Below are 27,603 nucleotides of genomic sequence, written 5' to 3' on the forward strand. Positions count from 1 at the left end.
CCAGGACCTTGAAATGCTTCTTACGAAGCCACTCCTTCGTTGCCCGGGCGGTGTGTTTGGGATCATTGTCATGCTGAAAGACCCAGCCACGTTTCATCTTCAATGCCCTTGCTGATGGAAGGAGGTTTTCACTCAAAATCTCACGATACATGGCCCCATGCATTCTTTCCTTTACACGGATCAGTCGTCCTGGTCCCTTTGCAGAAAAACAGCCCCAAAGCATGATGTTTCCACCCCCATGCTTCACAGTAGGTATGGTGTTCTTTGGATGCAACTCAGCATTCTTTGTCCTCCAAACACGACGAGTTGAGTTTTTACCAAAAAGTTATATTTTAGTTTCATCTGACCATATGACATTCTCCCAATCTTCTTCTGGATCATCCAAATGCTCTCTAGCAAACTTCAGACGGGCCTAGACATGTACTGGCTTAAGCAGGGTTTACACGTCTGGCACTGCAGGATTTGAGTCCCTGGCGGCGTAGTGTGTTACTGATGGTAGGCTTTGTTACTTTGGTCCCAGCTCTCTGCAGGTCATTCACTAGGTCCCCCCGTGTGGTTCTGGGATTTTTGCTCACCGTTCTTGTGATCATTTTGACCCCACGGGATGAGATCTTGCGTGGAGCCCCAGATTGAGGGATATTATCAGTGGTCTTGTATGTCTTCCATTTCCTAATAATTGCTCCCACAGTTGATTTCTTCAAACCAAGCTGATTACCTATTGCAGATTCAGACTTCCCAGCCTGGTGCAGGTCTACAATTTTGTTTCTGGTGTCCTTTGACAGCTCTTTGGTCTTGGCCATAGTGGAGTTTGGAGTGTGACTGTTTGAGGTTGTGGACAGGTGTCTTTTATACTGATAACAAGTTCAAACAGGTGCCATTAATACAGGTAACGAGTGGAGGACAGAGGAGCCTCTTAAAGAAGAAGTTACAGGTCTGTGAAAGCTAGAAATCTTGCTTGTTTGTAGGTGACCAAATACTTATTTTCCACCATAATTTGCAAATAAATTCATTAAAAATCCTACAATGTGATTTTCTGGATTTTTTTTTCTAATTTTGTCTGTCATAGTTGAAGTGTACCTATGATGAAAATTACAGGCCTCTCTCATCTTTTTAAGTGGGAGAACTTGCACAATTGGTGGCTGACTAAATACTTTTTTGCCCCACTGTATCTATTACTAACAATACAGGCAATTCTCAGCTGGCATGACATGATATGAAACCTGAGGGTCATTCAGTTCGGAACAGTTTGTTCTGAATGACACGTACCTCCAAAACGTTCTTGAACAGACTTCGAGGTACGTTTGCTCACGTTTGGTGGGTGTGGCGAGGTGTGGCTTGACGCAATGAGTGACGTATTTAAAAGGTAGTGGGCATGCTGACAGCGTTCCCCAACCTCCCTATTTTCAATTGGTTGTTCAGTACAGCACCGTTAGCATTCAATTGAACGTTCCAGACTGTAAAAACGTACTGAACGCAGCCCTGGCCATCACAAGCTTGGTATAGTGTGTCTAGGATTACAATTTAAATTGTCTCTCTTGTTCCTTCCCTCCAATTTCCAACAGTGGTCATTGGTAGATGTACAGTTGAGGCCCAGGTTTCAGCTGATGTGTCAATGACAGAGTTAATTGCACTATGAAAATCTATTATGGCATGATGAGGCCCCATTTTTCTTTTGGCAGGAGAACTATGGATTTCATTAATGACACTGCCAGCAAGAGGCAAAATGGCCTCATCAGTCTTTCAAAGTCAATTTGAAATGGAGGGAAAAAAGTAAGACCATGGTGCATAACACAGACATTGTTTAATAGAATTCATTTATAACAAATGGAACTTGTGTCAGCAAATAACTGATTTTCATACAGACTTATTTCGCCACCAATGTAACCTAAGTAAGAAAATAAAAAGCACTCCTTTCATTCAGAAAAAAACAAACAGTTTACGCTTACAACTAACCAGAGGTAATTGTATGATTCTTTTAACAAGCCATTTTTTTGTTTACAATTTCATTAATTAATTTCAGTCTATGCATCCAGACGAGCGATAGATAGAGAGCAGAGAGAACACAACGTTTATTTCTGTAATGACACTCCAAGCTTGAATGGCGAAGCCACGTTAGTTAATAACAGATGGTTGGGACAAATTTAGGAAAGTCGTCTTCTGGAGTAATCATGGCACCAGAATGGATGCTCTTTTTGCCACAAACTTTCTTTTTTGTCTTTTTCAAAGTTGATACCTTTTTTGTGTTATTTACATACACACAACGTGAACGTTGAAGGAGATTCTTACAGATGGGTTCAAGTAATATATTATTGGGTTCAGAATCAATAGGGCAGTGCATAGTACAAAGAGATATAGAAAGTGCAATTCTTCCTACTAGGCCTGCTGCGGCCATTTTGCAATGTTTCACCATGCATAATGGAAATCAAAAGATCAAGATAGGAAAACAAAATGAATGTTGTGGATCAATTAATGTACAAAGACTGCTGAACTAGGTACATCAAATGTGGCATTGAGGTTAAATAATAAAAGCACTTTTATACTGTTTTATTATATATACATACACTACTGTTCAAAAGTTTGGGGTCACTTAGAAATGTCCTTGTTTTTGAAAGAAAAGCACATTTTTTGTCCATTAAAAATAACATCAAATCGATCAGAAATACAGTGTAGACATTGTTAATGTTGTAAATTACTTTTGTAGCTGGAAACGGCTGATGTTTAATGGAATATCTACATAGGTGTACAGAGGCCCATTATCAGCAACCATCACTCCTGTATTCCAATGGCACATTGTGTTAGCTAATCCAAGTTTATAATTTTAAAAGACTAATTGATCATTAGAAAAACCCTTTTGCAATTATGTTAGCACAGCTGAAAACCGTTGTCCTGATTAAAGAAGCAATAAAACTGTCCTTCTTTAGACAATTTGAGTATCTGGAGCATCAGCATTTGTGGGTTCGATTACAGGCTCAAAATTGTTCTGAGAAATGAAGGCTATTCCATGCGAGAAATTGACAAGAAACTGAAGATCTCGTACAACGCTGTGTACTACTCCCTTCACAGAACAGCGCAAACTGGCTCTAACCAGAATAGAAAGAGGAGAGGGAGGCCCCCGGTGCACAACAGAGCAAGAGGACAAGTACGTTAGAATGTCTAGTTTGAGAAACAGACACCTCACAAGTCCTCAACTGGCAGCTTCATTAAATATTACCCGCAAAACACCAGTCTCCTCTGTCCAGTGTCTGTGTTCTTTTGCCCAGTTTAATCTTTTCTTTTTATTGGCCAGTCTGAAATATGCTTTTTTCTTTGCAACTCTGCCTAGAAGGCATCCCGAATGCCTCTTCACTGTTGACGTTGGTTAGAGCCAGTCAATTTGATGTTATTTTAATGGACAAAAAATTTGCTTTTCTTTCAAAAACAAGGACATTTCAAAGTGACCCTAAACTTTTGAACGGTCGTGTATATATATAGATATACTGTATATAAATAAAGCAACTGATCCAAAAAATTAAACAATTTAGCTATGTGAAATAAAAAGGGAAAGAAAGCACCTGGAATGCACATCCACAAAGCCATCAAAGAGGGTCAAATGAAAGAGGGGTCCAAAATATGTTGTGTCCTCCACCCCGAAAACCGTAGTCCTCCACGATAGCAGACGTAACACACATTTAAGGATTGTCAGAGTTGTAACACTAACCTGTTCCAACAGTTTGTATCTTTCCGCAACTGTTTTATAACTGCAAATAAATGTATCAGTTGAATACTTTCAAGCCTAAGGCATAGTGAAGGGATCCTTTGGCTGAGTGTCTATACACTTCGTCTATACAAGGAGTGTCAAACATGCGGCACTATTTGAACAGTCAGGAAAGCTCATTGACTCCGCAAATATTCTCATGATCTTTCCCATGGTCTTTGTTGACAACAGGCATGTGGCATTGACTCATTAATAGTCCTAATAAAGTGAATAGTCCTAGTTTGTTGCAAATGCACATCAACTTTCTGCGGAGGTATCAGTGAACGCAATGGGAGTCTTCGATGTTTTATTCTTTTTACTAAGCCACAATAAGGCAACAGAAAATGAAAATAGGGCCTTGCCATGTACGTATTTGCATATATAATTTCATATTATGTGACAAATGAATACTTAAGGTAAAAATGTAATATACAGTTAGTTATATGTTCTATATGCACGGACTTCTCAAAGAATACGATAATGTGTTAAATAAAGGTTATAAAAAACAGGTATAAATATAAGGCACTCTAAATGCTAAATGAAAACATGTTACGCCGTTGAGCGTTTGAACACCTCAAGATGAAAGTTACATCTATGTACCTTGCCCTATTGTATGGAGCAATGACTTAGTCTAAGGGACCCCCTGCTCTGCTATGGAACTACAGACTGTATGAGCGTATCTATATACACTGGTGATACGTGACGTTCCCAACAAGCCTCACCACGGGAACAACAATGTCATGATGTCTAACAAAGTATCCAGATGAACCCTATCTATAATACACCTATTTATTGCACAAGAAAATATGCACTGAATCAGAATGCGTTTTTGTCCTACTGATGTGCATTCCAGTGAAAAATATCTTAATTTCCCCCAAAGTATAGAAATCTCATTGTAGAAGCTTTCATATACAATCCTTTCGTTTCATATATAGCCATAAATTATGTACTTTATTTCAATATACATATGTTATAGGTTATGCAAATGTATTATTCATATATAATGTATATATCTGTCATCTTATATAACATAAATATGTATATATCATTTCATGTATTTTATCCATCAGGTGCTCATCTTTTACCATCATTCTAACATGGAAGAACTAAGATAATCGGTAGCAGCAACTTCATACTTTGCTCATCCCTGTTGATTCCACAAAGCCCCAGTTTATTACATGGGTGTAAGTAGGTTATTGTGTATGTGATCATGGACAAATAAGACAAAACGAAAAAACTAAACTAAAAACCCTGTAACAAAGTCAACATTTGGTAGTGTGAATGCAGGACTGCACAAAGTGCGAAAAACAATAATAAAAAAAAAAATAGCAAGAATACCGAAAAGAGCGAAGACTTTCTCTGCATGACGGTGCATACATTAGAACAGTTCTACAGCTTTAAAAAATACAACTCGAAAGGAAAAATTGAACGATTACGCAAGGACTTTGTTGGATTCACTTTGTCGAGTGATACGTTTTGTTAAAAAAGGAAATCAAATTTCACATGGTTCAAAATTAAGCACATATCAATCAGCTGTATAGTAAAAAACGAAATCAATAGGTTTTATTTGTTTCATATATCTTTAAACATTCCCCCTTCCCCCCAATTGTTTAAATGATGAACGTTGTGACCGGAAACGGGGTATATTATTAATTATTACTTTAGCTGTGTCCTGTTTTTCATATTGGACCAAGCACTGGTGTCTTCTTTTTTGATGGGTAGTTGTCTCTGTGTAGTTTGATTGTGGAACAGAAATGTCTCTTTACAATGTGCATCGAGTTTTAAGCCATTCTCTGTGCCTCCATTTGCCTCTCCTATGGTTCGTAATATGATGCATTACTTGTCGATGTAATAGTACGTTCTGTTATTTTTTTGTTTGTTTCTTTCAGTTATTTGAACCCAAGATGAATCCTTGAAGCAACAGAAGAATAAAAAATATTCCATAAGATGCTTCAACAGTCAGGATTCCCTCTCTCTTTCCCACGTCAGGGTGAGTTCCATGGGTTTTGGGAAACACTTGGTCCTCCAGGAATAATCTTTATAAATTTTTTGACATTTTTGTGTCTCACATCCAACACTTAATTGAGTCTTTAGCTAGGAGTTAAGAAGTACTTTCTCAAACAGGAAATTATGGCTCAGAAGAGAGGCTCGCTGGGGTTGTCCAAGGGCCTTCTGCTTTTCCTCCAGGACAGGGACTCTTACGTAGCATAGTGGTCAAAGCTCCCAAGGTATTCCAAGCCAGCTCTGTAACAGAACTGGTATTGATCCTGAGGAGAAAGGAGAGAAAGAAAATGTGACATTAGTTCAAACTGTTCGTCACTATTTTCCAACCAGGTACTATTTATTTTTCTGTCTGCCTAGTGCTCTTTTCTTTTTTGTCTCTCTTTAGTTTCACTGGCCTCTATCATTCTCTTTTTCTCTGTCTGCAACTGTCACATTTTGATTTGCTGCTGCTCTGAAATTTGATAAATAAGCTTAGAAAAAACTTACTTGACTCACCACAGAGTAGAAGATTCCTGCTTTTAAAGGAAAATCCCACCCAAAAACTATATTTTGGTATTTGTTTCATTAGTCCATTGTTGACATCGTCCCATTTTTTTTGCTTGTCGGGAATCAAGTTTTCAACATATGTAACTTTCAAAATACAGAAATCATCCCATATAATGCTGTGTTTTGCTACCTGCCTAATAGTTAACAATACAGTGCCTTCGGAAAGCATTCAGACCCCTTGACTTTCTCCACATTTTGTTATGTTACAGCCTTATTCTAAAATGGATTAAATTAAATAAAAACTCAGCAATCTACACATAATACCCCATAATGATAAATTGAAAACAGTTTTATACATTTTAGCAAATGTATAAAACATTTAAAACAGAAAATAACGTATTTATATAAGTATTCAGACCCTTTGCTATGAGATTCGAAATTGAGCTCAGGAGCATCCTGTTTCCATTGATCATCCTTGAGATGTTTCTACAAATTGATTGGAGTCCACTTGTGGTAAATTCAAATGATTGGATTGTAGAGCTCCGAGACAGGATTGTGTCGAGGCACAGATCTGGGGAAGGGTGCCAAAACATTTCTGCAGTATTGAAGGTCCACAAGAACACAGTGGCATCCATCATTCTTAAATAGAAGAAGTTTGGAAAAAACCAAGGCTCTTTCTGGAGTTGGCCGCCCGGGCCAAACTGAGCAATCGGCGGAGAAGGGGCTTTGGTCAGGGAGGTGACCAAGAACCCAATGGTCACCTTGACAGAACTCTAGGGTTCCTCTGTGGAGATGGGAGAAACTTCCAGATGGACAACCATCTTTGCAACACTCCACCAATCAGGCCTTTCTGGTAGAGTGGCCAGACGGAAGCCACTCCTCAGTAAAAGGCATATGACAGCCTGCTTTTTCAAAAGGCAGCTAAAGACTCTCAGACCATGAGAAACAAGATTCTCTGGTCTGATGAAACCAAGATTGAACCTTTTGGCCTGAATGCCAAGCGTCACATCTAGAGGAAACCTAGCACCATCCCTACGGTGAAGCATAGTGATTGCAGCATCATGCTGTAGGGATGTTTTTCAGCGGCAAGGACTGGGAGACTGGTCAGGATCGAGGGAAAAGATGAAAAGAGCAATGTACAGAGAGATCCGTGATTAAATCCTGCTCCAGAGCGCTCAGGACCTCAGACTAGGGCGAGGGTTCACCTTCCAACAGGACGAGGGTTCACCTTCCAACAGGACAACGACTGTAAGCAAACAGCCAAGACGACGCAGGAGTGGCTTCAGGACAAGTCTCTGAATTTCCTTAAGTGGCCATGCCAGAGCACGGACTTGAACCGTATCGAACATCTCTGGAGAGACCTGCAAATAGCTGTGCAGCAACGCTCCCCATTCAACCTGACAGAGCTTGGGAGGATCTGCAGAGAAGAATGAGAAAAACTCCCCAAATACAGGTGTGCCAAGCTTGTAGGTGTCATACCCAAGACGACTCGATGCTGTAATTGCTGCCAAAGGTGCTTCAGCAAAGTACTGGGTAAAGGGTCTGAATACGTATGTAAATATGATATCAGTTTTTTATTTGTAATACATTTGCAAAAATGTCTAAACTTATTTTTGCTTTGTCATTATGGGGTATTGTGTGTAGATTGATGAGGGGGGAAAAACAATTTAATATATTTTAGAAAAAGTCAAGGAGTCTGAATACTTTTCGAAGGCACTGTGTATAGTGTGGCAGCTAGGTAGGTCGGTTATGTATCATGCTTGGTCGACCTCCATAAGGTTAGAGGTGTGGAGAGTACAGTATACAGGGCATCTCACCTCTGTCTGCACCATGGCCGGTCTCTGTGTCCGGAGCATTTTCACCGTCTGGAAAATATCCACCACGCCCTCGTACCTCATCCGCTCTAATACGATGCTGAGGGTGATGAAGACTCCGGTCCTACCCACGCCCGCACTGCGAGAAAGATGATCAATCACTAAATAAACAGTCTGAGAACCTCCAAGCTGTTGACAACATGACCAGACAAAACCACATGTGACCGGAAAAAAACAGACATGACCAGACAAAACAACACAGTCAAAACTAGACTGTTGTTATGTCTTTTTTCTCTAGACTGTTTATATTTATTTACTTATATATTTATTTCCCCCACCTGCCATGGTATGTCAGAGGACTCTGCTGTGGGGTGTCTGGGAGCTAATTTAATAACTGGATAGATCTTTGATCTTATCTTTTATCCTAGTATGATCAAAGTAAAGCATCACTATTTCCGTTGCAAGTCGAGCTAAATATTTTAAATACCATTAAATCTTGTGGTCTTTTATTGTACTTGCTTACCATACTGTCTGTGTATGATATAAAACTCAATTGAACATAAAATATTATCCTTACCTACAATGGACTGAGATAGGCCCATCTTGACCAAACTGTTCTTTTGTTTTATGCACTTGGCCGATAAAATCGATGAAGCCCTCTCCCGATTTTGGCACTCCTTGCTCGGGCCAGTCTGTAAACTGAAACTGCCTGACCGTCCGTGACTGTCCGTCCTGGAAAAATAGGGAGAGAGAATACAGTGTGCTCACTTGAATGGAACGTCACGCCAAAGATATGGAAAAATGACAAAGTGCAAGTGATGAAGTCAAGGCAACCCGTCTAATGCACTTGACAAACAGGCCAAGTCGGAAGATAGTGAAGGAAAAAAAGGAAAACTGACTATCTCAATATGCCTCAGTAATGACAAAGGCTTGTGTGTGCTTTTCTATTGAAGATACCAGTTGTTAGCAAATCAGGGTGCACAGAGGCACACAGTTTTAAGCACCAGACAGGCGTTAGTTACTAAAGATATCTGTCATTTTCACCTGAATGTATTAATATATGAATACTAAAGACACTAAGTCCTTTGATGTGCCTGTGTTCGGCAGGCTCTTGAAATGTTGTCTTTGAGGGTGTGCATTACTTAAGTGATATTGTATCCCCTTGATAAGGGGAAGTAATCCTATTCAGGTCCCAGTATAACACACACTACAAAGGAGAAGCCTGCACCATTTATCAGTGTAAGCCTTTGATGGAATTAAAAACTCCCAGCGGCTCAAGGCTGCCAGAAGCCGTATTTGTTTTTACACCATTGCCACATGTCATAATTCCCACATATATTTGTGCATATTCCTTTTAAATCATCAAGTTTGGTATAAACAACATATTTGATCTTGGGCCCAGATGCTGGCTTTAAGACTACTGCACAGTAAAAACAAAACAGTAGGAGTCAGCCAACTGATGCTGTCAACAATGTCTCAATCTGAACTGTTCAAATCAAAGGGCTCCAAAAAATTGTAGCGAGTGCCGCTAGTTTTGTCTCTGTTTTTATCATCAAACAGAGACACAGTTGTTCAAAGACAAAGACTTCAAAGTAGACAGATTTTCCACTTGACCAAACTCCACACTGTAAACAATGAATCTGATATATTTGGACAAAAAGTACAAAGTCGGGAACGCTTTCTAGCACTGTCAAATCTCAATGACTGTTTAGACAGTAACTGAGGGCTGTTTTACAGTACAGCACTTACCCTGGCGTCAGTCACTTTGAACTCTCTCAGGATGTACTGGGGCATGTTGTACTCAGCCATGGGGTCCACCACAAAGTACTGGTATCTGGCCGACCTCTCTGCTGGCCAATACTGGTGGCATTTTTCCTGCAGCGGTGGAAAAACAACAGAAACAAACTCCATGAGCGATATACTACCTTCTACGGTACACTGAAACTCCAGCAGTGCCTGGATATGTTACAGATTGTGGTTGCACGTGTCATTGTTGGTCTGAATTCAATTTATTTTGCATAGTTCAAGAACTACATAGAAAGGAGAAGTTGAAGTAGCAAAATTGTTATATGTATTGTTAAAGAAGCAGCAACATTTGATTTGCACAGGAAACAGAGTGCACAGAGACAACATCATTTTGCATAACATACCCTGCCCATTTCTCTGAGCTTCGTTAGCATGACCACGATTGTGGAGTTGTGCTCCCAGAGCATCCTCCAGAAGTCCTCCGTGGTCTCCGCTAGAGGCCCTTGCGTGGCAATATAGGCTTTCTGTTGCCTGTGGAGATAAAACAATATGCTCTCTTAAGTAACACAGAATACTTGGTAAAAGTGGACTACCATTTGAGTCCCTTATTCAACTATCTTGGTCAACAGAGTTGAAAGCTCACCTGTATCCATCAATGAAACTGGCATTGATGTAGTCGGAGCCTTCCACCCCTCGGATTGGCTGAAGACACACTCGTGTGGACTCGTATGGCATTATGTTCACAAGGCGGTTCTTGAACTTGTTACAGGGGAGATTGGCACTGATGAATCGCGACGTATGGGCTTTAGTGTTGGCTAAACGCTACAGAGGTGGATAAGAAGCACGGTGGTTAGGTGAATGCTGGCGAACGCAGCTCTCTTCCATTTATTTCCCCAGTGCCTGGCTTGTGGTTGACATAAAAAACAGGGGGTTTGTCTAATATAAAGACGTGAACGTTATTAATAATCACATGCTACCAAAGTGAGGGGAGGCCTTAGGAAGATCATGGGTTCTCGGCTGCCAACAATTCTGAACGGAAAAAAGCTGTTTCTGCATCTACAGTACTTACATATTTAATGTTAACGTTAAGTGTGTAAGGGGAACCAAGTGGATTATTGTTGCCGCTCAGATTTGCAGTGAGGGGCAAAATTTTTTATTTTGTGATGAACATGAAAATGGATGCTGCGGCAAGCCCGACGTGGACAGGGCCATGAGTAATCTAACCTGTTTCACATCTCTTAGGGGTAGGTGCGTGACAAGCAAGGCAAACAAGCTTTACATACAGCACATATAACACACTGCAGACTGGCTGACTATGACGGGTGGGTGGGTTGGTAGTGGAGCCCGCTCATTGTAAATGCAGGGTGTATGTTCTAAGCCCCCTCTGGCAACTGTCCTAGTCATGGGGGAAAACCAGTGTTTGACATTTTGCTGTAAAACTACCCCTCTTATAACCATAAGGGTGGAACGGAAAGGGGAAAGGGGAAAGGGGTAACCAAAGGGGGGTTTTAACCTAAGTCGGGTTACAAAAGGAAGGCAACTAACTGGAATGGGGGAAACCACAGGCCCCACGCTGTCTCGCTGGGCTAATGGGAATTGGAAAAGTGTCTGTGAGTGGTGGTACTGAGATTGGCCAATCAATGACGCCAGGGCCAGGATGTGACTTGTAGCTAGGGGAGTTGGGGAGGATAGCGGGGGCAAGAGGCCTGGGGTTTTTACATGAAAAAATATCTAACCACCCTCTGACTTTCGGTAAATAGAATATATTTAAGTTTTCTGTAAAACCTCACATGGGATCAGACAAAATTGGACATAAAAAGGGACTGGTGCTTGCTAGTAAGTTTTTTCTTCTACTTTTCTTTATGTAGCCAGTGCCTCTTTTGTCGGCATGGGCCTTTGGAACAAAAGCAGGATATGAGCTGGAGCACATTGCTCTTTGGTTAGCATCCAGTCCAATGTCTTTATGTTGGCTGTTTGTCTGTAGCGTGCAATGCTGCTTTATCAGTTTAGCTATTCCCTTTGCAATATATTTTTGCAATAAACTGCATGCTTACTCATGTAAGCCTCCTGTGCATGCTACTTTTACAACTAGCTTGCACTGAACTGAATTTTTTCCCCTTAAAATAACGGAAATTTCTGTGTGGACTTTTCCAATTATCGACAAAGAATTTGAAATTAAATTCAAGGCCAATAATAAGGCACAGAGCGGCTTACCTTGAACTCCAGCTCCATGCCTGAGACGTTCTCTCCACCCTCGATCCCAGTCAGCTTCTGGATGTAGGCGTAGAGGTTTCGGGCGGGCACTTCGGTGGTGCCGCAGGTGACGGCCTCCTGGAGCGCGTCGTGGATGAACACGTACTGGTCCTCCGTCTGCACCATGTAGTTCCGCTGGGCGCGCATCAGCGTCACGTGGCCGTAGATGTCCACCGTCTTCTCGTGCTTGATGCGCTCCATCATGGCGTCGATCACGATGAAGCAGCCCGTGCGCCCGACCCCGGCACTAAAGACAAAACAAAGATGGCAAACTTGATATTGGCCCCCTTAAGAGACACAATAGCCTGTGTGGGAAACGATCAGTGCTGGGAGGTTGACTTGGTATTGACTCGTTTTGAGCCGCGTTGGCAATTGATGACTTCAGCTAAATGTTTTAGTGGCTCATCCATCTTGACAGATGTAAACCATGATGCACCTTTGAGATAATATCTTCATGAGGATAAATTATTATGTATAAACAGATAACAGGCCTAGTTAGAATCACCATTTCATCTACAGCTGGAACTGAGTTATTTTACAACAGTAATTACCTAAAACTACATCTGGGGTTTTCACTCAAACATTTTTCTATTCTGTATACTGGCCTAACATATACCCTTCATACCCCAGTGCACCACTATCCGCTGTGCAAGACTATTCACCTTTGATGAGAATGATTACTCTCCATTGGTGGAGAATGAGTGACAGATCCACGCTGGGAGAGGTGCCCTGTCTCAGCGGTGAGGAGACCTCAGAAGCTCCCTGGCTACACAGGGACCAGACCAAGGGGCAAACCTCTTGTCTTCATTGCTAACCCCTTGGCCACAGCAGAGCTGACCGTTTTGGCTTGGAGCGTAATCAAAGTGGTGGTGCAGAGGCAGCAGGTGGAGGAGAATGGCTCTAGCTGCAGTGGTCTGGTCTAAAGTGTGGCTCTCTGCTGGTACTGCAATCTTGGTGTACCCGCCCCCCTGTGTGACTTAGAGGCGGGTGAATTTGCCAGGTAACTTTGTCGGAGAGTAGCGCAGCTGACTTCAATTACTGCCATTAGCTTAGCGCATTATGCTAAAATCAGAAGGCACTGAAAGACAGGCCTCTTCATTAAAACTCCCATTGGCACATTTTCACATTAGAGCCAGAAAAAAGTTAAAAAGGAAGAAGGAAGGAAAATGTATGGCTACTCTTTCAGTTTGAGGTCTTCTATTCAGGTCAGATAGCAACACATGCTTTATAAACGTAACCACATGGAAAGACTGCTGAGGGGAGATGTCTAATTTGAATATTATGCTGTTTTTCTTCTTCATTTTTTGGAACAATGGCATCGCTGAGAGTGTGAACTCTAGTCCGCCTGACAGCTCACGTCTTCCCCAGCCGAGCATTGACAAGACAGTCAGTTGTTGGCTGGCTGCTCTAAAGTAAATAGGTTATTCAACCCATTAAGTCGACATGGCTACGAGGTGTGACCAACGCTCCCCTGCCTCTCTTCCCCTGATAGGCCATTTGTTTTTCATTTATACAGAGGAAAAAAGGAGTGAAGAAAAACTCAAGAGGGAGTGAAGATAGTCCCCGGGGCCCAAGTCTGGCTAATGTGCCATGGTGCAGCGGAGAGGGAATTAAATTGTATACGAGAGTCGTTTGTCGCTGCAAATCATTGTGGTTGCGCTTAAAATGGCCGACGTTACCTGATTGATTTGGGGACGTGTTTTGATGTTGGCTTTATCGTGACTCTTGAGGTATTACACAGATGCTCATGGGTGTTGCTGGGCTTTCTGAGAGATTGGTGTGTGTGTGTGTGTGTGTGTGTGTGTGTGTGTGTGTGTGTGTGTGTGTGTGTGTGTGTGTGTGTGTGTGTGTGTGTGTGTGTGTGTGTGTGTGTGTGTGTGTGTGTGTGTGTGTGTGTGTGTGTGTGTGTGTGTGTGAACCACATGTGACCCTAAAATATTGTGTGTGAAAACATCTCAGGAATATTTGAGGATATGAATCACATCCAGGGTCTAAGGAGCAGCCGTCTCCGGAGCATGGTGGGGGGAGAAAACACGGCAAGCGCAAGTCATTTTCTACCCCGGCCCCAGCTGTTTCTAATCCTTTGCCACTTTACAGTCCAGTCTCAAACACCGGAGAGTAATGACCTGTGAGCATGCCAGTGACAGAGTGACAGCATCAAGAGATGGGCAGGTGGAGGAAGAAGAGGAGGGAGGAGCGGGGGTGACATAGCCACTTGGCTCGCCTCGTCCATTATCGGCAGAGAGAGAAAGAGAGGCTCTGTACGTTTGGCAGTCCTGGGGGATGGTTGGCCCTGATTCGGGGCCTGTTACCACACCACCACCACCCTCTCCCCCCCCCCCCCCCCGCACTAAAGAACTGACATTGGCTGCTCTGAAAGGCGCAGCCAGCTGCTTTGGACGTTGGCAGACATCAGTGTTAGGCTAATGTGTTTTCAAAGTTTTTTCAGAGTTTGGGGAATGGGGAGATTGTACACTGAAAGATACAGCTGCAACTGGACCTGGAGTAGATAAAGCCTAGACAAAGTAAAAGCAATTACATGTTGGTATTGTTACTGAATCTATTTTGGTCGGGCAACCTCTCAAGCCGCCTTTTTACATACCATTCACCCATTAAACAGACACAGACCAACCAAACCATTAACTTCAAATTCACCATAAAAGTTCAGTGCATGGCTTATAATGGCGACCAATTATTTCCACATTTACACTGTGTTTCAAAATGCTCCCCCTCTATTCAAGATTAGTTTTAGCGTATGGCTACTAAATACAATGAGACTGTCTGAATGGCAACGTAGTTTCATCAGAGATAAAATCAAACCAAAACAAGATTATGTGTGTTTGCGTGTATACGTGTAAACGTGTGTGTCTATAAACCCTCCTGCAGTATGGTTACATTGTTCTCCACAATCTCAAAAGGAGACACTGGCTGCATCCCAAATGGCACCCTTTCCTCTATGGGCCCTGGTCAAAAGTAGTGCTCTATATAGTGAATAGGATGCCATTTCAGACACACCCAATGACTAATTCTTAACCCATCGTGTGATGTGTGAGACTAGACCGCAGTCTCGCCACTCGAGGGGAAATAGGTTGAGAATACTTAATTTCACTATGGGATGAGGCAATAAGGTCAATAAAGACAGACTTCCTTGCAGAAGACTAGACTCCTTTCCTGTAGACTTATGTTTATTCCTTCCTCCTATTCATACGAGACACTACTCTAACATTCCCACTCTAACATGAACCTTCAATGTCAGTCTGTGCTGTACCTGTTGTTCAAGTAGACAGAGTACGAATCATACAACAACCACCAAAGAGTATGTCTGTCGCAGCAAAAAAGGGACAAATTTTCCCATCTAAATGATGTCTCTTTAATTCTCCCAGCATTGAACCAGTCCTGCTCTTTGAGAGACGCAAAGAGCTGCAGAAAGGGCTGGCGATCCCGGTTACATTCAATCATGTCCGTTGTGACTTCTCCCTGTGAACCCATAACGCCTGAACAGCCCTGGTTCCAATAGGAGCACAACGGTCCGCAACCCTGTGGGTCACTGAGAACAGAATGGAACTGCTGAAACAGAGAACCTAGTTCAGTGCTCCGTGGGGGTGGGTGGGGGACTTTTACAATATGCGCCCCCCACAAGAAACGATGACCTCACCTCATGAGGAGAGAGAGCGAGCGAGAACACATGGATGTACTTTCAATAATATCCTTCTTCACTGCTCCTTGGGGGAAATGTGGGCTGATGTCCACGGTTGGGTTTGGGAAGTTTTCCACGTATGATATAAAGTGTTCTGTTGAAATATAGGGATAGTTAACTTTGATCCTGTGTTGTAGGACATTTCCATTTTTCTCTGAAGCTTTGTTGAAAGCTCGATCGTCAATGTTGGCCACAGGACTTAAGATGCAATCTCGCATAGGCCTACTTAAAGTTACTCTCTAATGAGCTTCAGACAGTAAACTGAGCAAACTCACATTAGTCAATCATTTTACTAGAGAACTTGGCCATAAAGTGAACTTTTTACACACTGTGATTACAATGGGAATATAATACTGTGGGAAGTCCTACAACATCAAATTGAATAATGATAATGTAATGATAATCCAATTTAATTGTTTTGTCACTCATTATAAAAAACACAATTAAACTCAAAACCCCAATGCTCCTAATTGCCATGCACTGCCTGGCTTCAACAGGGAAGACATTTTTTATGAACAAAAGACACAAAGCACTTTGAAACCAGGCGAGACAATTTTAAAAACAGAACACCAACCACTTTTCCTCACCTCATTGTCGATGACTGTCACGTTTTTACAAGGCATGTCATCCAAAGTAATGTTAAGATGGCTAGCTCGCTATTGAGCATGACTTAAATTCGACCATCGATGGGAAGGTCTGAAGTGGATAGTAGACAGACAGAGTGACAGTGACCATTGGTTTCTGTGTGATAGCAATGTCATATCTGGGAAGCTCCTCTACTGTCCCGTTCGTAATGTGCACTCTTGAAGCCTGGGTAAATTGGGGTCTCTGTCTGGGCGTGACAACAAAGCAGCTAAATCAATAATAGCACTTGAGACACGGTCGACTTTGGTCAGACATTAATTCTGCTCCTTCCACTCCAGAGGCCATTACAGATTAAATTATTGTATGTGTGTTGTGTGTGTTTGTGTGTCAAATTAATTCTGCTCCTTCGACTCCAGGGACCATTACAGATTAAATTATTGTATGTGTGTCGTGTGCGTTTGTTTTTGTCGATGCGTGTTTGAGAGAAAGCCTCTAATGAAAATATGTTCAGCAAACTGTCAAAAGAAATTACACTGATTTGTGTTGTGTGAAAGCTAAAAACAATGTTTCTTTAGGATTGGTTCACACCCACACCTACTCTGATTATCTCTTTTGGTCAGTTTGAGTGTTGCAACACTGATTTCTTACAGGGAGCATGGAATAAGTGTTTCCTGCAAACAATAGCCTGGCCAGCTAATTAATCAAATGCCCTAGTGACTGTACAATGCAGTTAATTATACGGCACATTTGTTTTTCCTTAACAGCTTTTCCTTAACAGGGAAAACCCAGCCAACTGTATATTATTTGTGTCGTTGTTCAGCCACGACTCCGTGAAACATAAGATATTACAGATTTTAATGTGCCGTTGGTAGGATAGTCTTGAACGGAGCTCATCCAGTTTATTCTCCAGTGATTGCACGTTGGCCAATAGAATGGATGGTAGAGGCGGGTTACCCACTCGCCAACGATTTCTCACAAGGCATCCCAATCTCCGCCCCCTGTACCTCCGTCTTTTTTTCACGCAAATTTGGGCCTGGCCTCAGAGAAACAGAATATCCTTCACATCAGACTCAATAAAGAAAAAATCTTTGTCCATTTCGAGGTGTGTCATCGCTGTTCTGATGTCCAGAAGCTCTTTTCGGTCATAAGAGACGGTAGCAGCAACATTATGTACAAAATAAGTTACAAACAGATAAAATAGCAGTTGGTTAGGAGCCCGTAAAACAATAGCCATCCCCTCCGGCGCCATTGTAATTTTTCCTTTTTCCTGAAGTGTGCACTCGTTCACTATGTACACACAAATCTAAAAGCATTGGATTAGTGGAGGCAGGGCTAGTGGGAGATCCCCCCCCCCCCCCCATATTTATTATACCAGTAATTTCCTTCAAATCAATAAAGGGAAGTGAACACTTTGGAAGAGATAAGGAGAGATAATTAGAATGTAGCCTTAAGTTAACATTCTGATGCAAGAATTGTCGCTCTGGATAAGAGCGTCTGCTAAATGACTTAAATGTAAATGTAAATACAAAAATGGAGGGATGGAAAAAAATATAGATTTTCAAAATGGTGGTCTGACAAGGCATAGGGGATGTGGTATTGTGTGAGATGCTTCCGTACGGATTTGAATCTCTACACTCCCTTCATCTGATGCGGTGGCGAGGCATTAAAATACCCATCTTCTGAGTGACATTAACTCCTGCATTCTGGTTCGCCGTAAAAAGTCTGGATTTTTCAATTTAAACTGATTCTGCGACTAGGTCTAATTAACTCCAGCTTGTAGTAATTTGTATTCTTTGGTAATCCCTTTAATTGTACATTCTTCAGACATAAATTTGTATCTTCTTGCTTACTCTATCTCAGTTTAATTTTCTGTCCCCCTCTCTCTCTCCTCTGGCTCTCTCACACGACACACACACACACACACACACACACACACACACACACACACACACACACACACACACACACACACACACACACACACACACACACACACACACACACACACACACACACACACACACACACACACACACACACACACACACACACCACACACACACCAGAGCCTCCTATAACTCCCCAGTCTGAAGAGAGGCAGACGGCTACATTCTTCTTTTGCCTCTGTCTGGAGTTTATTCCTTCTTGTCATTGGAAGTGAGAAGTAAGTGCTTTATTTCGTATTTTATTTTGTAATAACCCCGGGGATAAGCTGGATACTCATGGAGCGCTGATGCATGGATGTTAGTGTGGGGAGGACAGGTGTTTGGGTGTGTGTCTGTGTGTGTGCGGAAGGGATTTACGTTTCGCCAAGGGCACTGACACCGGTAATCCTTACTCTGTTGTAGTAAATACTTTCAGATTGAGAAGAAAAAAACATCCAACAAAGCTAGTAGGACAACTCCCTCCGGCTCTCAGTCGGTGATATGCAGCTCATGTCATCTATTCCCGCCCCTCCTCCTACCATCCACCTCTTTCTTCTCTCTTTCTTCGCTCTCTCTTCCTTGTCGCATTCTCTTTCCCTCTGTCTTTTTATCTATATCTGTGACAACGCTTGAATGATGAGTAACAAGAAGACCTAGTCCTTAGCTCGGCAGGCTAACATAGTCTATGATAGTGATATCATGGGAGCCTTGCTTACCTGCAGTGTACCACCATGGGCCCTGCATCTGGGGGGTTACAGGCTTTGACCCGTCTGAGGAAGGCCAAGAACGGAGTGGGGTGCTCGGGTACCCCGTGGTCCGGCCAGGCCGTGAACTGGAACTGCCTCACCTCTCTCTTCTCACTGGAACCATTCTGATAGACAGAGGGGAAGTAGGCTATATACATGTATAGAACACACATTGGGCAACATTTTAAACAGCAGCGATAATACTTCAATACCTTGAGGAGGTGTGGTCCCTCATCTCAACCACACTGCACCAATGATGTCAGGGGATTAGAGTAAAGCTACTGCCCGTGGCTACGGTTATCCGTTTAATTCAGTTCAACTAAAACCCAAATTGGGTGTCTGACTTCCAGGTGAAATAAAGGTTCAATTAATTATGAAGAAATCAAACGTACTTTATAAAGTGCAAATGTCCTGACACAGTATGTGGCCAGCTCAACCGTGTCCAACAGCGTCACCTGGATGAGGCCGTAGGTCTCCGTCCCTCTAGTGGGCCAGTACTGGTCACATTTCACCTGAGATTGATAGAAAACGTCACATTAGACAACTGGTTTGGTCACAACTTCTAACAACTCTGTCTCTAACCAGTTTCTAATATACATAGGCATCATTGCACCTATTATTTTTGAGAAGGAACTAATTACCAACTTTGCTTTGTTTGAATAATGAGTCAAATAACCAATATCTGCTATATTTTCAGTGTACAAATAATTAATCTGAGAGGGTCTGTGCACCCCTTAGTTTCAATGGGCAGGACTCCCCTGCTACACATCCCCAACAATTGTTGAATCACAATAAAGTTCATATCCGATCTGATCGTCAATGCTCCATTTCTTCCCTCTAACTCTCTGAATCACTGTCTGAGATAGAATAGACCCTAATAGACATAACTGGCAAATACTCATCCAGCTTCATAAAGGAAAGTCAATACAAGGCAAACAGGAAAGCGAGGCTGCCAAGTCTTTCCTACGCTGCTGTGCTGACTTGTGTGATTTCACAATGGAGGAAACAGGCCCAGCGAAGACGTTCCACTGAAGCCCGACAGTGCTATTTGTTAGCCTGACAGGCTCTATAATTACAATCTTAACCACAGTTTTCCAATCACATTACAGGCACAGGTTTATTATGATTATAGCGTTTTTGTTGCCGAGCGAACAGCCAATAAAACACTACTTCCATTACAGTATTGTCATTTCGCTGCCAGAGGAAAGCACAGTGAACTCGAAGAGTCCTTATGCAGATGCCTTACCTCATACACTGTACTACCCTCATCTTACATACAATGGAAGCTAATATATTGTTGCTGAAACTCAATCGAGACAAATCAAATCAAATTTGCCACATGCGCCGAATACAACCGTGAAATTCTTACTTACAAGCCCTTAACCAACAATGCAGTTCAAGAAATAGAGTTAAGAAAATATTTACTAAATGAACAAAAGCAATAAGAAATATATCAAAAAGTAACACAAGAAAATTACATAACAATAACGAGGCTATATACAGGGGGTACCGGTACCAAGTCAATGTGTGGGGGTACAGGTTAGTCGAGGTAATTTGTAAAATGACTATGCATAGATAATAAACAGTGAGTAGCAGCAATGCAAAAACAAAGAGGGGGGGGGGGGGGGTCAATGTAAATAGTCCAGGTGGCCATTTGATTACTTGTTCAACAGTCTTCTGGCTTGGGGTAAAAGCTTTTAAGGAGCCTTTTGGTCCTAGACTCGGTGTTCCGGTATAGCTTGCCGTGCGGTAGCAGAGAGAACAGTCTATGACTTGGGTGACTGGAGTCTTTGCCCATTTGTAAGCGTACATCTGACACCACCTTGTATTTACATTGACCCCACCCCGCTCAGAGTAATAAGTTGGTGGTTTGAAGATATCCCTCTAGTGGTGTGGGGGCTGTGCTTTGGTAAAGTGGGTGGGCTTATATCCTGCCTGGTTGGCCCTGCCCGGGGGTATCGTCGGACGGGGACACAGTGTCTCCCGAACTCTCCTGTCTCAGCCTCTAGTATTTATACTGCAATAGTTTATGTGTCGGGGGGCTAGGGTAATCTGTTATATCTGGAGTATTTCTCCTGTCTTATCCGGTGTCCTGTGTGAATTTAAGTATGCTCCCTCTAATTCTCTCTCTCTCCCTCCCCTCCTGGAAAACCTGCTGTTTTTGACACTCTCTCTACCGCATCTGCTGTCTCTAACTCCAAATGCTCGGCTATGAAAAGCAAACTGACATTTACTCCTGAGGTGCTGACCTGTTGCACCCTCTCCAACCACTGTGATTATTATTTGACCCTGCTGGTCATCTATGAACGTTTGAACATATTGGCCATGTACTGTTATAATCTCTGGCCACCCCTCAAAGCCTGGTTCCTCTCTAGCTTCCTTCCTAGGGAGTTTTTCCTAGCCACCGTGCATCTACATCTGCATTGCTTGCCGTTTGGGGTTTTAGGATGGGTTTCTGTATAGCACTTTGTGAAATCGGTGATGTAAAAGGGCTTTATAAATACATTTTATTGATATAGGTCCTGGATGCCAGAAAGCTTGACCCAGTGATGTACTGGGCCGTAAGCACTACCCTCTGTAGCCATACCACGCGGTGATGCAACCGATCAGGATGCTCTTGATGGTGCAGCTGTAGAACTTTTTGAGGATCTGGTGACCCATGCCATATCTTTTCAGTCTCCTGAGGGGGAAAAGGTTTTGTCGTGCCCTCTTCACAACTGTATTGGTGTGTTTGGACCATGATAGTTTGTTGGTGATGTGGACACCAAGGAACTTGAAACTCTCGACCCGCTCCACTCCAGCCCCGTTTATGTTAATGGAGGCCTGTTCGGGCCTCCTTTTCCTACAGTCCAAGATCAGCTCCTTTGTCATGCTCACATTGAGGGAGAGGTTGTTGTCCTGGCACCACACTGCCAGGTCTCTGACCTCCTCCCTATAGGCTGTCTCATCGTTGTCGGTGATCAGGCCTACCACTGTTATGTCGTCGGCAAACTTAATGATGCTAGTGGAGTCGTGCTTGGCCACGCAGTCGTGGGTGAACAGGGTGTACAGGAGGGGACTAAGCATGCACCCCTGAGGGACCCCAGTATTGAGGATCAACGTGGCATATGTGTTGTTGCCTACCCTGACCACCTGGGGCCGGCCTGTCTGGAAGTCAAGGATCCAGTTGCAGAGGGAGGTGTATACTCCCAGGGTCCTTAGCTTAGTGGGTACTATGATGTTGAACGCTGAGCTGTAGTCAATGAACAGCATTCTCAAATAGGTGTTCCTTTTGTCCAGGTGGGAAAGGGAAGTCTGGCGTGCGATTAAGATTGCGTCATGTGTGGATCTGTTGGGGCAGTATGCGAATTAGATTGGGTCTAGGGTTTCCGGCATGATGCTGTTGATGTGAGTCAGGACCAGCCTTTCAAAGCACTTCATGGCTACCGACGTTAGTGCTACGGGGAAGTAATAATTTAGGCAGGTAGTCTTCGCTATCTTGGGTACAGGGACTATGGTGGTCTGTTTGAAACATGTAGGTATTACAGACTCGGTTAGGGAGAGGTTGAAAATGTCAGTGAAGACACTTTCCAGTTGGTCCGTGCATGCTTTGAGTACACATCCTGGTAATCTGTCTGGCCCCGCGGCTTTGTGAATGTTGACCTGTTTAAAGGTCTTGCTCACATCGGCTATGGAGAGCGTGATCCTGAACAGCTGGTGGTCTCATGCATGCTTCAATGTTGCTTGCCTCGAAGCGAGCATAAATGGCATTTAGCCCGTCTGGTAGGTTCGCGTCACGGGGCAGCTAGCGGCTGTGTTTCCCTTTGTAGTCCGTAATAGTTTTCAAGCACTGCCAAATCCGACGAGCATCAGAGCTGGTGTATTAGGATTCAATCTTAGTCCTGTATTGACGTTTTGTCTGTTTGATGGTTCATCTGAGGGCATAGCGGAATTCTTTATAAGCGTCCGGATTAGTGTCCAGGATCATTGAAAGCGGCAGCTCTAGCCTTTAGCTATGGCTTCTGGTTGGGATATGTATGTAAGGTCACTGTTGGGATGACGTCGTCGATGCACTTATTGATGAAGCCGGTGACTGAGGTGGTATACTCCTCAATGCCATTTGATGAATTGCGGAACATATTCCGGTCTGTGCTAGCAAAACAGTCTTATAGCGTAGCATCCGCGTCATCTGACCACTTACGTATTGAGCGAGTCACTGTTACTTCCTGATTTAGTTTTTGCTTGTAAGCAGGAATCAGGAGGATAGAACTATGGTCAGATTTGCCAAATGGAGGTCGAGGGAGAACGTTGTATGCGTCTCTGTGTGTGGAGTAAAGGTTGTCTAGAGTTTATTTCCTCTGGTTGCATATGTGACATGCTGGCAGAAATTATGTAAAACGGATTTAAGTTTGCCTGCATTAAAGTCCCCGGCCACAAGGAGCGTTTTCTTGTTTGAGCATTTTCTTGTTTGCTTAGGATTTATACAGCTCGTTGAGTAGATACTGTGGTCTACAGCTTATCATGAGGTATTCTACCTCATGAGTAATACCACAAGACTTCTTTGATATTAAACATAGCGCACCAGTAGTTATTAACAAATAGACACACACCCCCACCCCTCGTCTTACCAGACTTAGCTGCTCTGTCCTGCCAATGCACGGAAAAGCCAGCCAGCTCTATATTATCTGAGTCATCGTTTAACCATGTCTCAGTGAAACATAAGATATTACAGTTCTTAATGTCCCGTTGGTAGAATAGTCTTAATCGTAGATTGTCCAGTTTGTTTTCCAATGATTGCACATTGGCAAATAATACGGAGGGTAGTGGTGGTTTACCTACTCATTGGCAAATTCTTACAAGGCACCCCGCCCTCCTCCCCCTTTTTCTCTGTCTTTTCTTCACGATTTGGACCTAGTCTCGACAAAGCAGTATATCGTTTGCGCCGGACTCATTAAAGAAAAAAATCTTTGTCCAGTCCGAGGTGAATAATTGCTGTTCTGATGTTCAGAAGTTATTTTCGGTCATAAGAGACGGTATCAGCAACATTATGTACAAAATGAGTTACACACAATGCAAAAAAACTAACAAAATAGAACAGTTGGATTGGAGCCCGTAAAACGGCAGCCAATCGCTCCGGCGCCATTATCTAAAAGATCGATACAGAAGATGGGGGCATTAGATAGCAACAAAATGAAGCATATTTCATCATCAAATGTTGTCAAACAATGCGCTAAAGCTTGACAAAGGTCTATGAGGCAGATTTTGTATATATTCACAAAATTATGAGTCATTCTTATGTGATACTTCATTATCTAAAGCAACTAACAACTAGAACCAGACAATGGTCAAAACATGCACTTGGGTCTACAATATACAGTGCCTTCAGAAAGTATCCATACCCCTTGATTTATTCCATATTTTGTTTTGCTACAACATGAATTCAAAATGAATTACATACATTTTTATAATGACAAAGTGAAAACAGTTTTTTTTGCAAATGTATTGCAAATTAAATACAGAAATATCAAATTAACATAAGTATTCACACCCCTGAGTCAATACTTTGTAGAATCACCTTTGGCAATGATTACCCTTTGAGTATTTCTGGGTAAGTCTCTAAAAGCTTTCCACACCTGGATTGTGCAACATTTGCCAATTATTATTTTCAAAATTCTTCAAGCTCTGTCAAAATGGTTGTTGATCATTGTTAGAAAACCATTTTCAGGTCTTGCCATAGATTTTCAAGAAGATAAAAGTCAAAACTGTAACTCGGGCCACTCAGGAACATTCACTGTCAGTGTTTGGTGAACCAGGTTTTCCTCTAGGATTTTGCCTGTGCTTAGCTCAATTCTGTTTTATCCTGAAAAACTCCCCAGTCCTTAACGATTACAAGCATACCCATAACATGATGCAGCCACCACTATGCTTGGAAATATGGAGAGTGGAACTCAGTAATGTGTTATATTGGATTTACCATATTGCTTTGCCACATTGCTTTGCCACATTTTGTTACAGTATTACTTTTGTGCCTTGTTGCAAACAGGATGCATGTTTTGAAATATTTGTATTCTGTACATGTTTCCTTCTTTTCACTCTGTCATTTAGGTTACTATTTTGGAGTAACTACAATGTTGTTGATCAATCCTCAGTTTTCTCCTTTCACAGCCATTAACCTATGTAACTGTTTTAAAGTCACCATTGGCCTGATGGTGAAATCCCTGAGTGGTTTCCTTTCTCTCCGGCAACTGAATTAGGAAGGACATCTGTATCTTTGTAGTGATTGGGTGTATTGATACACCATACAAAGTGTAATTAATAACTTCACAATGTTCAAAGGGATATTCAATGTCTGCTTTTTTATCTACCAAAAGGTTCCCTTCTTTGCGAGGCATTCAAGAACCTCCTCTGTCTTTGTGGTTGAATCTGTTCTTGAAATTCACTACACGACTGAGGGATTTTTCAGATAATTGTATGTGTGGGGTACAGAGATGAGGTCATTCAAAAATCATGTTAAACACTATTATTGCACACAGTGTGAGTGAGCAACTTGTTATGTGACTTGATAAGCACATTTTTACTCCTGAACTTATTTAGACTTGCCATAACAAAGAGGTTCAGTTTTAAATGTTTTATTAATTTCAACAAAAAAAAATTAAAACATATTTCTACTTTGACATTATGGGGTTTTGGATGTAGGGCAGTGACAAAGATCAATCAATTTTAAATCCAGGCTGTAACACAACAAAATGTGTAAAATGTAAAGGGGAGGGAATACTTTCTGAAGGCCCTGTAGGCTAGAGAAGAGTGAAAGCAATCCATTCACAACATCTGTTCAGACAGTTCTTCTAGGTAATACAGTAAAATCGTAAGGTGGAATACATGGAATTGTTCTCCTCTTGAGAGTATAAACAAGTAATTAATGATCTCTAGAGGAGGAATTGTGTGAAAGTAGTGAACTTCCAACTTGTGGAGACCATGCAGTCTTTGTTTCTTTGTGATTTCAAACATACATAAGAGACCTTGCAGTGCCAGACAAAGTGTTTGCCTTTTAACTTTGAAAGAGTGAAAAGTGCCATGTGCTTGGTTCTTGTACCGAATGACTGACATTTTACAGTTAGCATTACAGTTAGCATTAACATGCTTAAAGCAGTGCTGCTGGCTAACCTAGTGACCATGCAACTAATTGCAATAACGGTATAGCACCACTAATACTAAAAAGAAGAAAAGGGAAACTCATGTTGTGGCAAATAAGTGAGTGAGTGACATCCATTGGAAACAGAATGCAAGATGTCTTGCCTTAGAGAAGAAATATGAGGGCATCTGAAGGAACATGACAAAACACACATAGAAATATGAACACAGAATGAAAGGAGGAATGGGTTCTAGGAAAATGTTAAATCTTGTATTTGCATCACAAAAGCAAATGGTTAGCCATGATGAGTCATGGGTTAGGCTATGATGTTGCTGTTTGAATGAAGCTTGGAAGTAAACAATGGAAAATAGGCGAATTGAATTACACCTAATTTGGTATCTGAAATTATATTCCAGTATGTTTGCTTTACAGACCACATACACTGATATCAAAATGTAGACGACTGAGGTAGAATATATAACGAAGACATAATTATATTTAAACATGTTCTACTTTACAAATCCAATGATATGACACTGCCATATATTTAAATGTACATTTGTAGAATTACTCCATTTTGTTTCGGCGACTATGGCAAATGTCAGGGTAGGATAAAATGGATCTGTGTAACAGACCTAGACCTGTGCATGACAATCAAACGAATAATGAATCCCATAGGGCTGATTCCAGATCTGTGCTTACCCTGGACCTCTCCTCCAGCTTGGTCATCATGACGATGTTGGCACTCCGCTGTTCCCAGATCATCCTCCAGAAGTCACCAAACGTCTCGGGCAGCGAGCCCTGCGTGGCGATGTATGCATTCTGCTTCCTATAGCCGTCAATGTAGTTGGAATTGATGTAATCACTTCCAGGGATACCTAGAAAATATGAGGGAAAGTGATTAGAATGGATGGTGTCTGGTTGGGGGGGGGGGGGGGGGAGTGGTGTGTGTGTACATACTTGTGTGGGGTCTGTGTGTGGGGAGTGATTAACTTTGGTTGTACGACAGACGGGGGAAAAACGATGAGCGACACAACAGTGGCTTTGGCTTTGATTGGGATCAATAGCGTTAGTCCATCCACTAGACTAGCAGGTACTGTGAAAAGTGAAGTCACTCTGCTAGTGCTTAGAGGTTCAGACCCCTGCTACTCAATACCTTGAGTTGTTTTGACATTGAACAACACTTAATCCTGACTGAGTTCTTTGTGACTAAAAGGGCACAAATCCAGAGTTAGTTTACTCAGCCAGGAACTACCCAGGCATACAGTCTAAGTGTACTGTGTTTTTCGTTTAGGCTTTGCCATTGTGTGCCTTTTGTGTCATCCATCCACACAAAATGGCTGCCTACTAGTTGAATCACTGTGTCAATTGTTATCATACTCTTGAATGTAACTTTGATGACTCCAAAAAGAGCATTTCCGCTATCTACAGTGAAACTTCAAGGCGGAGATAAAGTTTAGCTTTGAAAAAAACCTCCGCCCCACCTCTCCCCTCAACCTCACA

General features: G+C 42.2%; 1 protein-coding gene across 39 annotated transcripts in view; it reads right to left on the bottom strand.

Annotated features, from left to right (window-relative positions):
• Positions 1-1,781: 1,781 nt before the first annotated feature.
• LOC139561502 (receptor-type tyrosine-protein phosphatase delta-like) overlaps positions 1,782-27,603 on the bottom strand; it is a 600,941-nt gene continuing 575,119 nt past the window's right edge. For all 39 annotated transcript variants that reach the window (XM_071378643.1, XM_071378677.1, XM_071378668.1 and 36 more), the window contains 10 exons: positions 26,803-26,978; positions 19,382-19,501; positions 18,960-19,114; positions 11,998-12,283; positions 10,427-10,605; positions 10,188-10,314; positions 9,787-9,912; positions 8,615-8,769; positions 8,041-8,176; positions 1,782-6,000 (listed from right to left, as the gene is read on the bottom strand). In XM_071378643.1, coding sequence (XP_071234744.1) covers positions 5,932-6,000; positions 8,041-8,176; positions 8,615-8,769; positions 9,787-9,912; positions 10,188-10,314; positions 10,427-10,605; positions 11,998-12,283; positions 18,960-19,114; positions 19,382-19,501; positions 26,803-26,978 — 1,529 coding nt within the window. In that variant the 3' untranslated portion in view covers positions 1,782-5,931. The remainder of the gene's footprint in view (positions 6,001-8,040; positions 8,177-8,614; positions 8,770-9,786; positions 9,913-10,187; positions 10,315-10,426; positions 10,606-11,997; positions 12,284-18,959; positions 19,115-19,381; positions 19,502-26,802; positions 26,979-27,603) is intronic.

This window comes from Salvelinus alpinus, chromosome 31, assembly GCF_045679555.1.
Source record: "Salvelinus alpinus chromosome 31, SLU_Salpinus.1, whole genome shotgun sequence".
Lineage (NCBI taxonomy): Eukaryota > Metazoa > Chordata > Actinopteri > Salmoniformes > Salmonidae > Salvelinus > Salvelinus alpinus.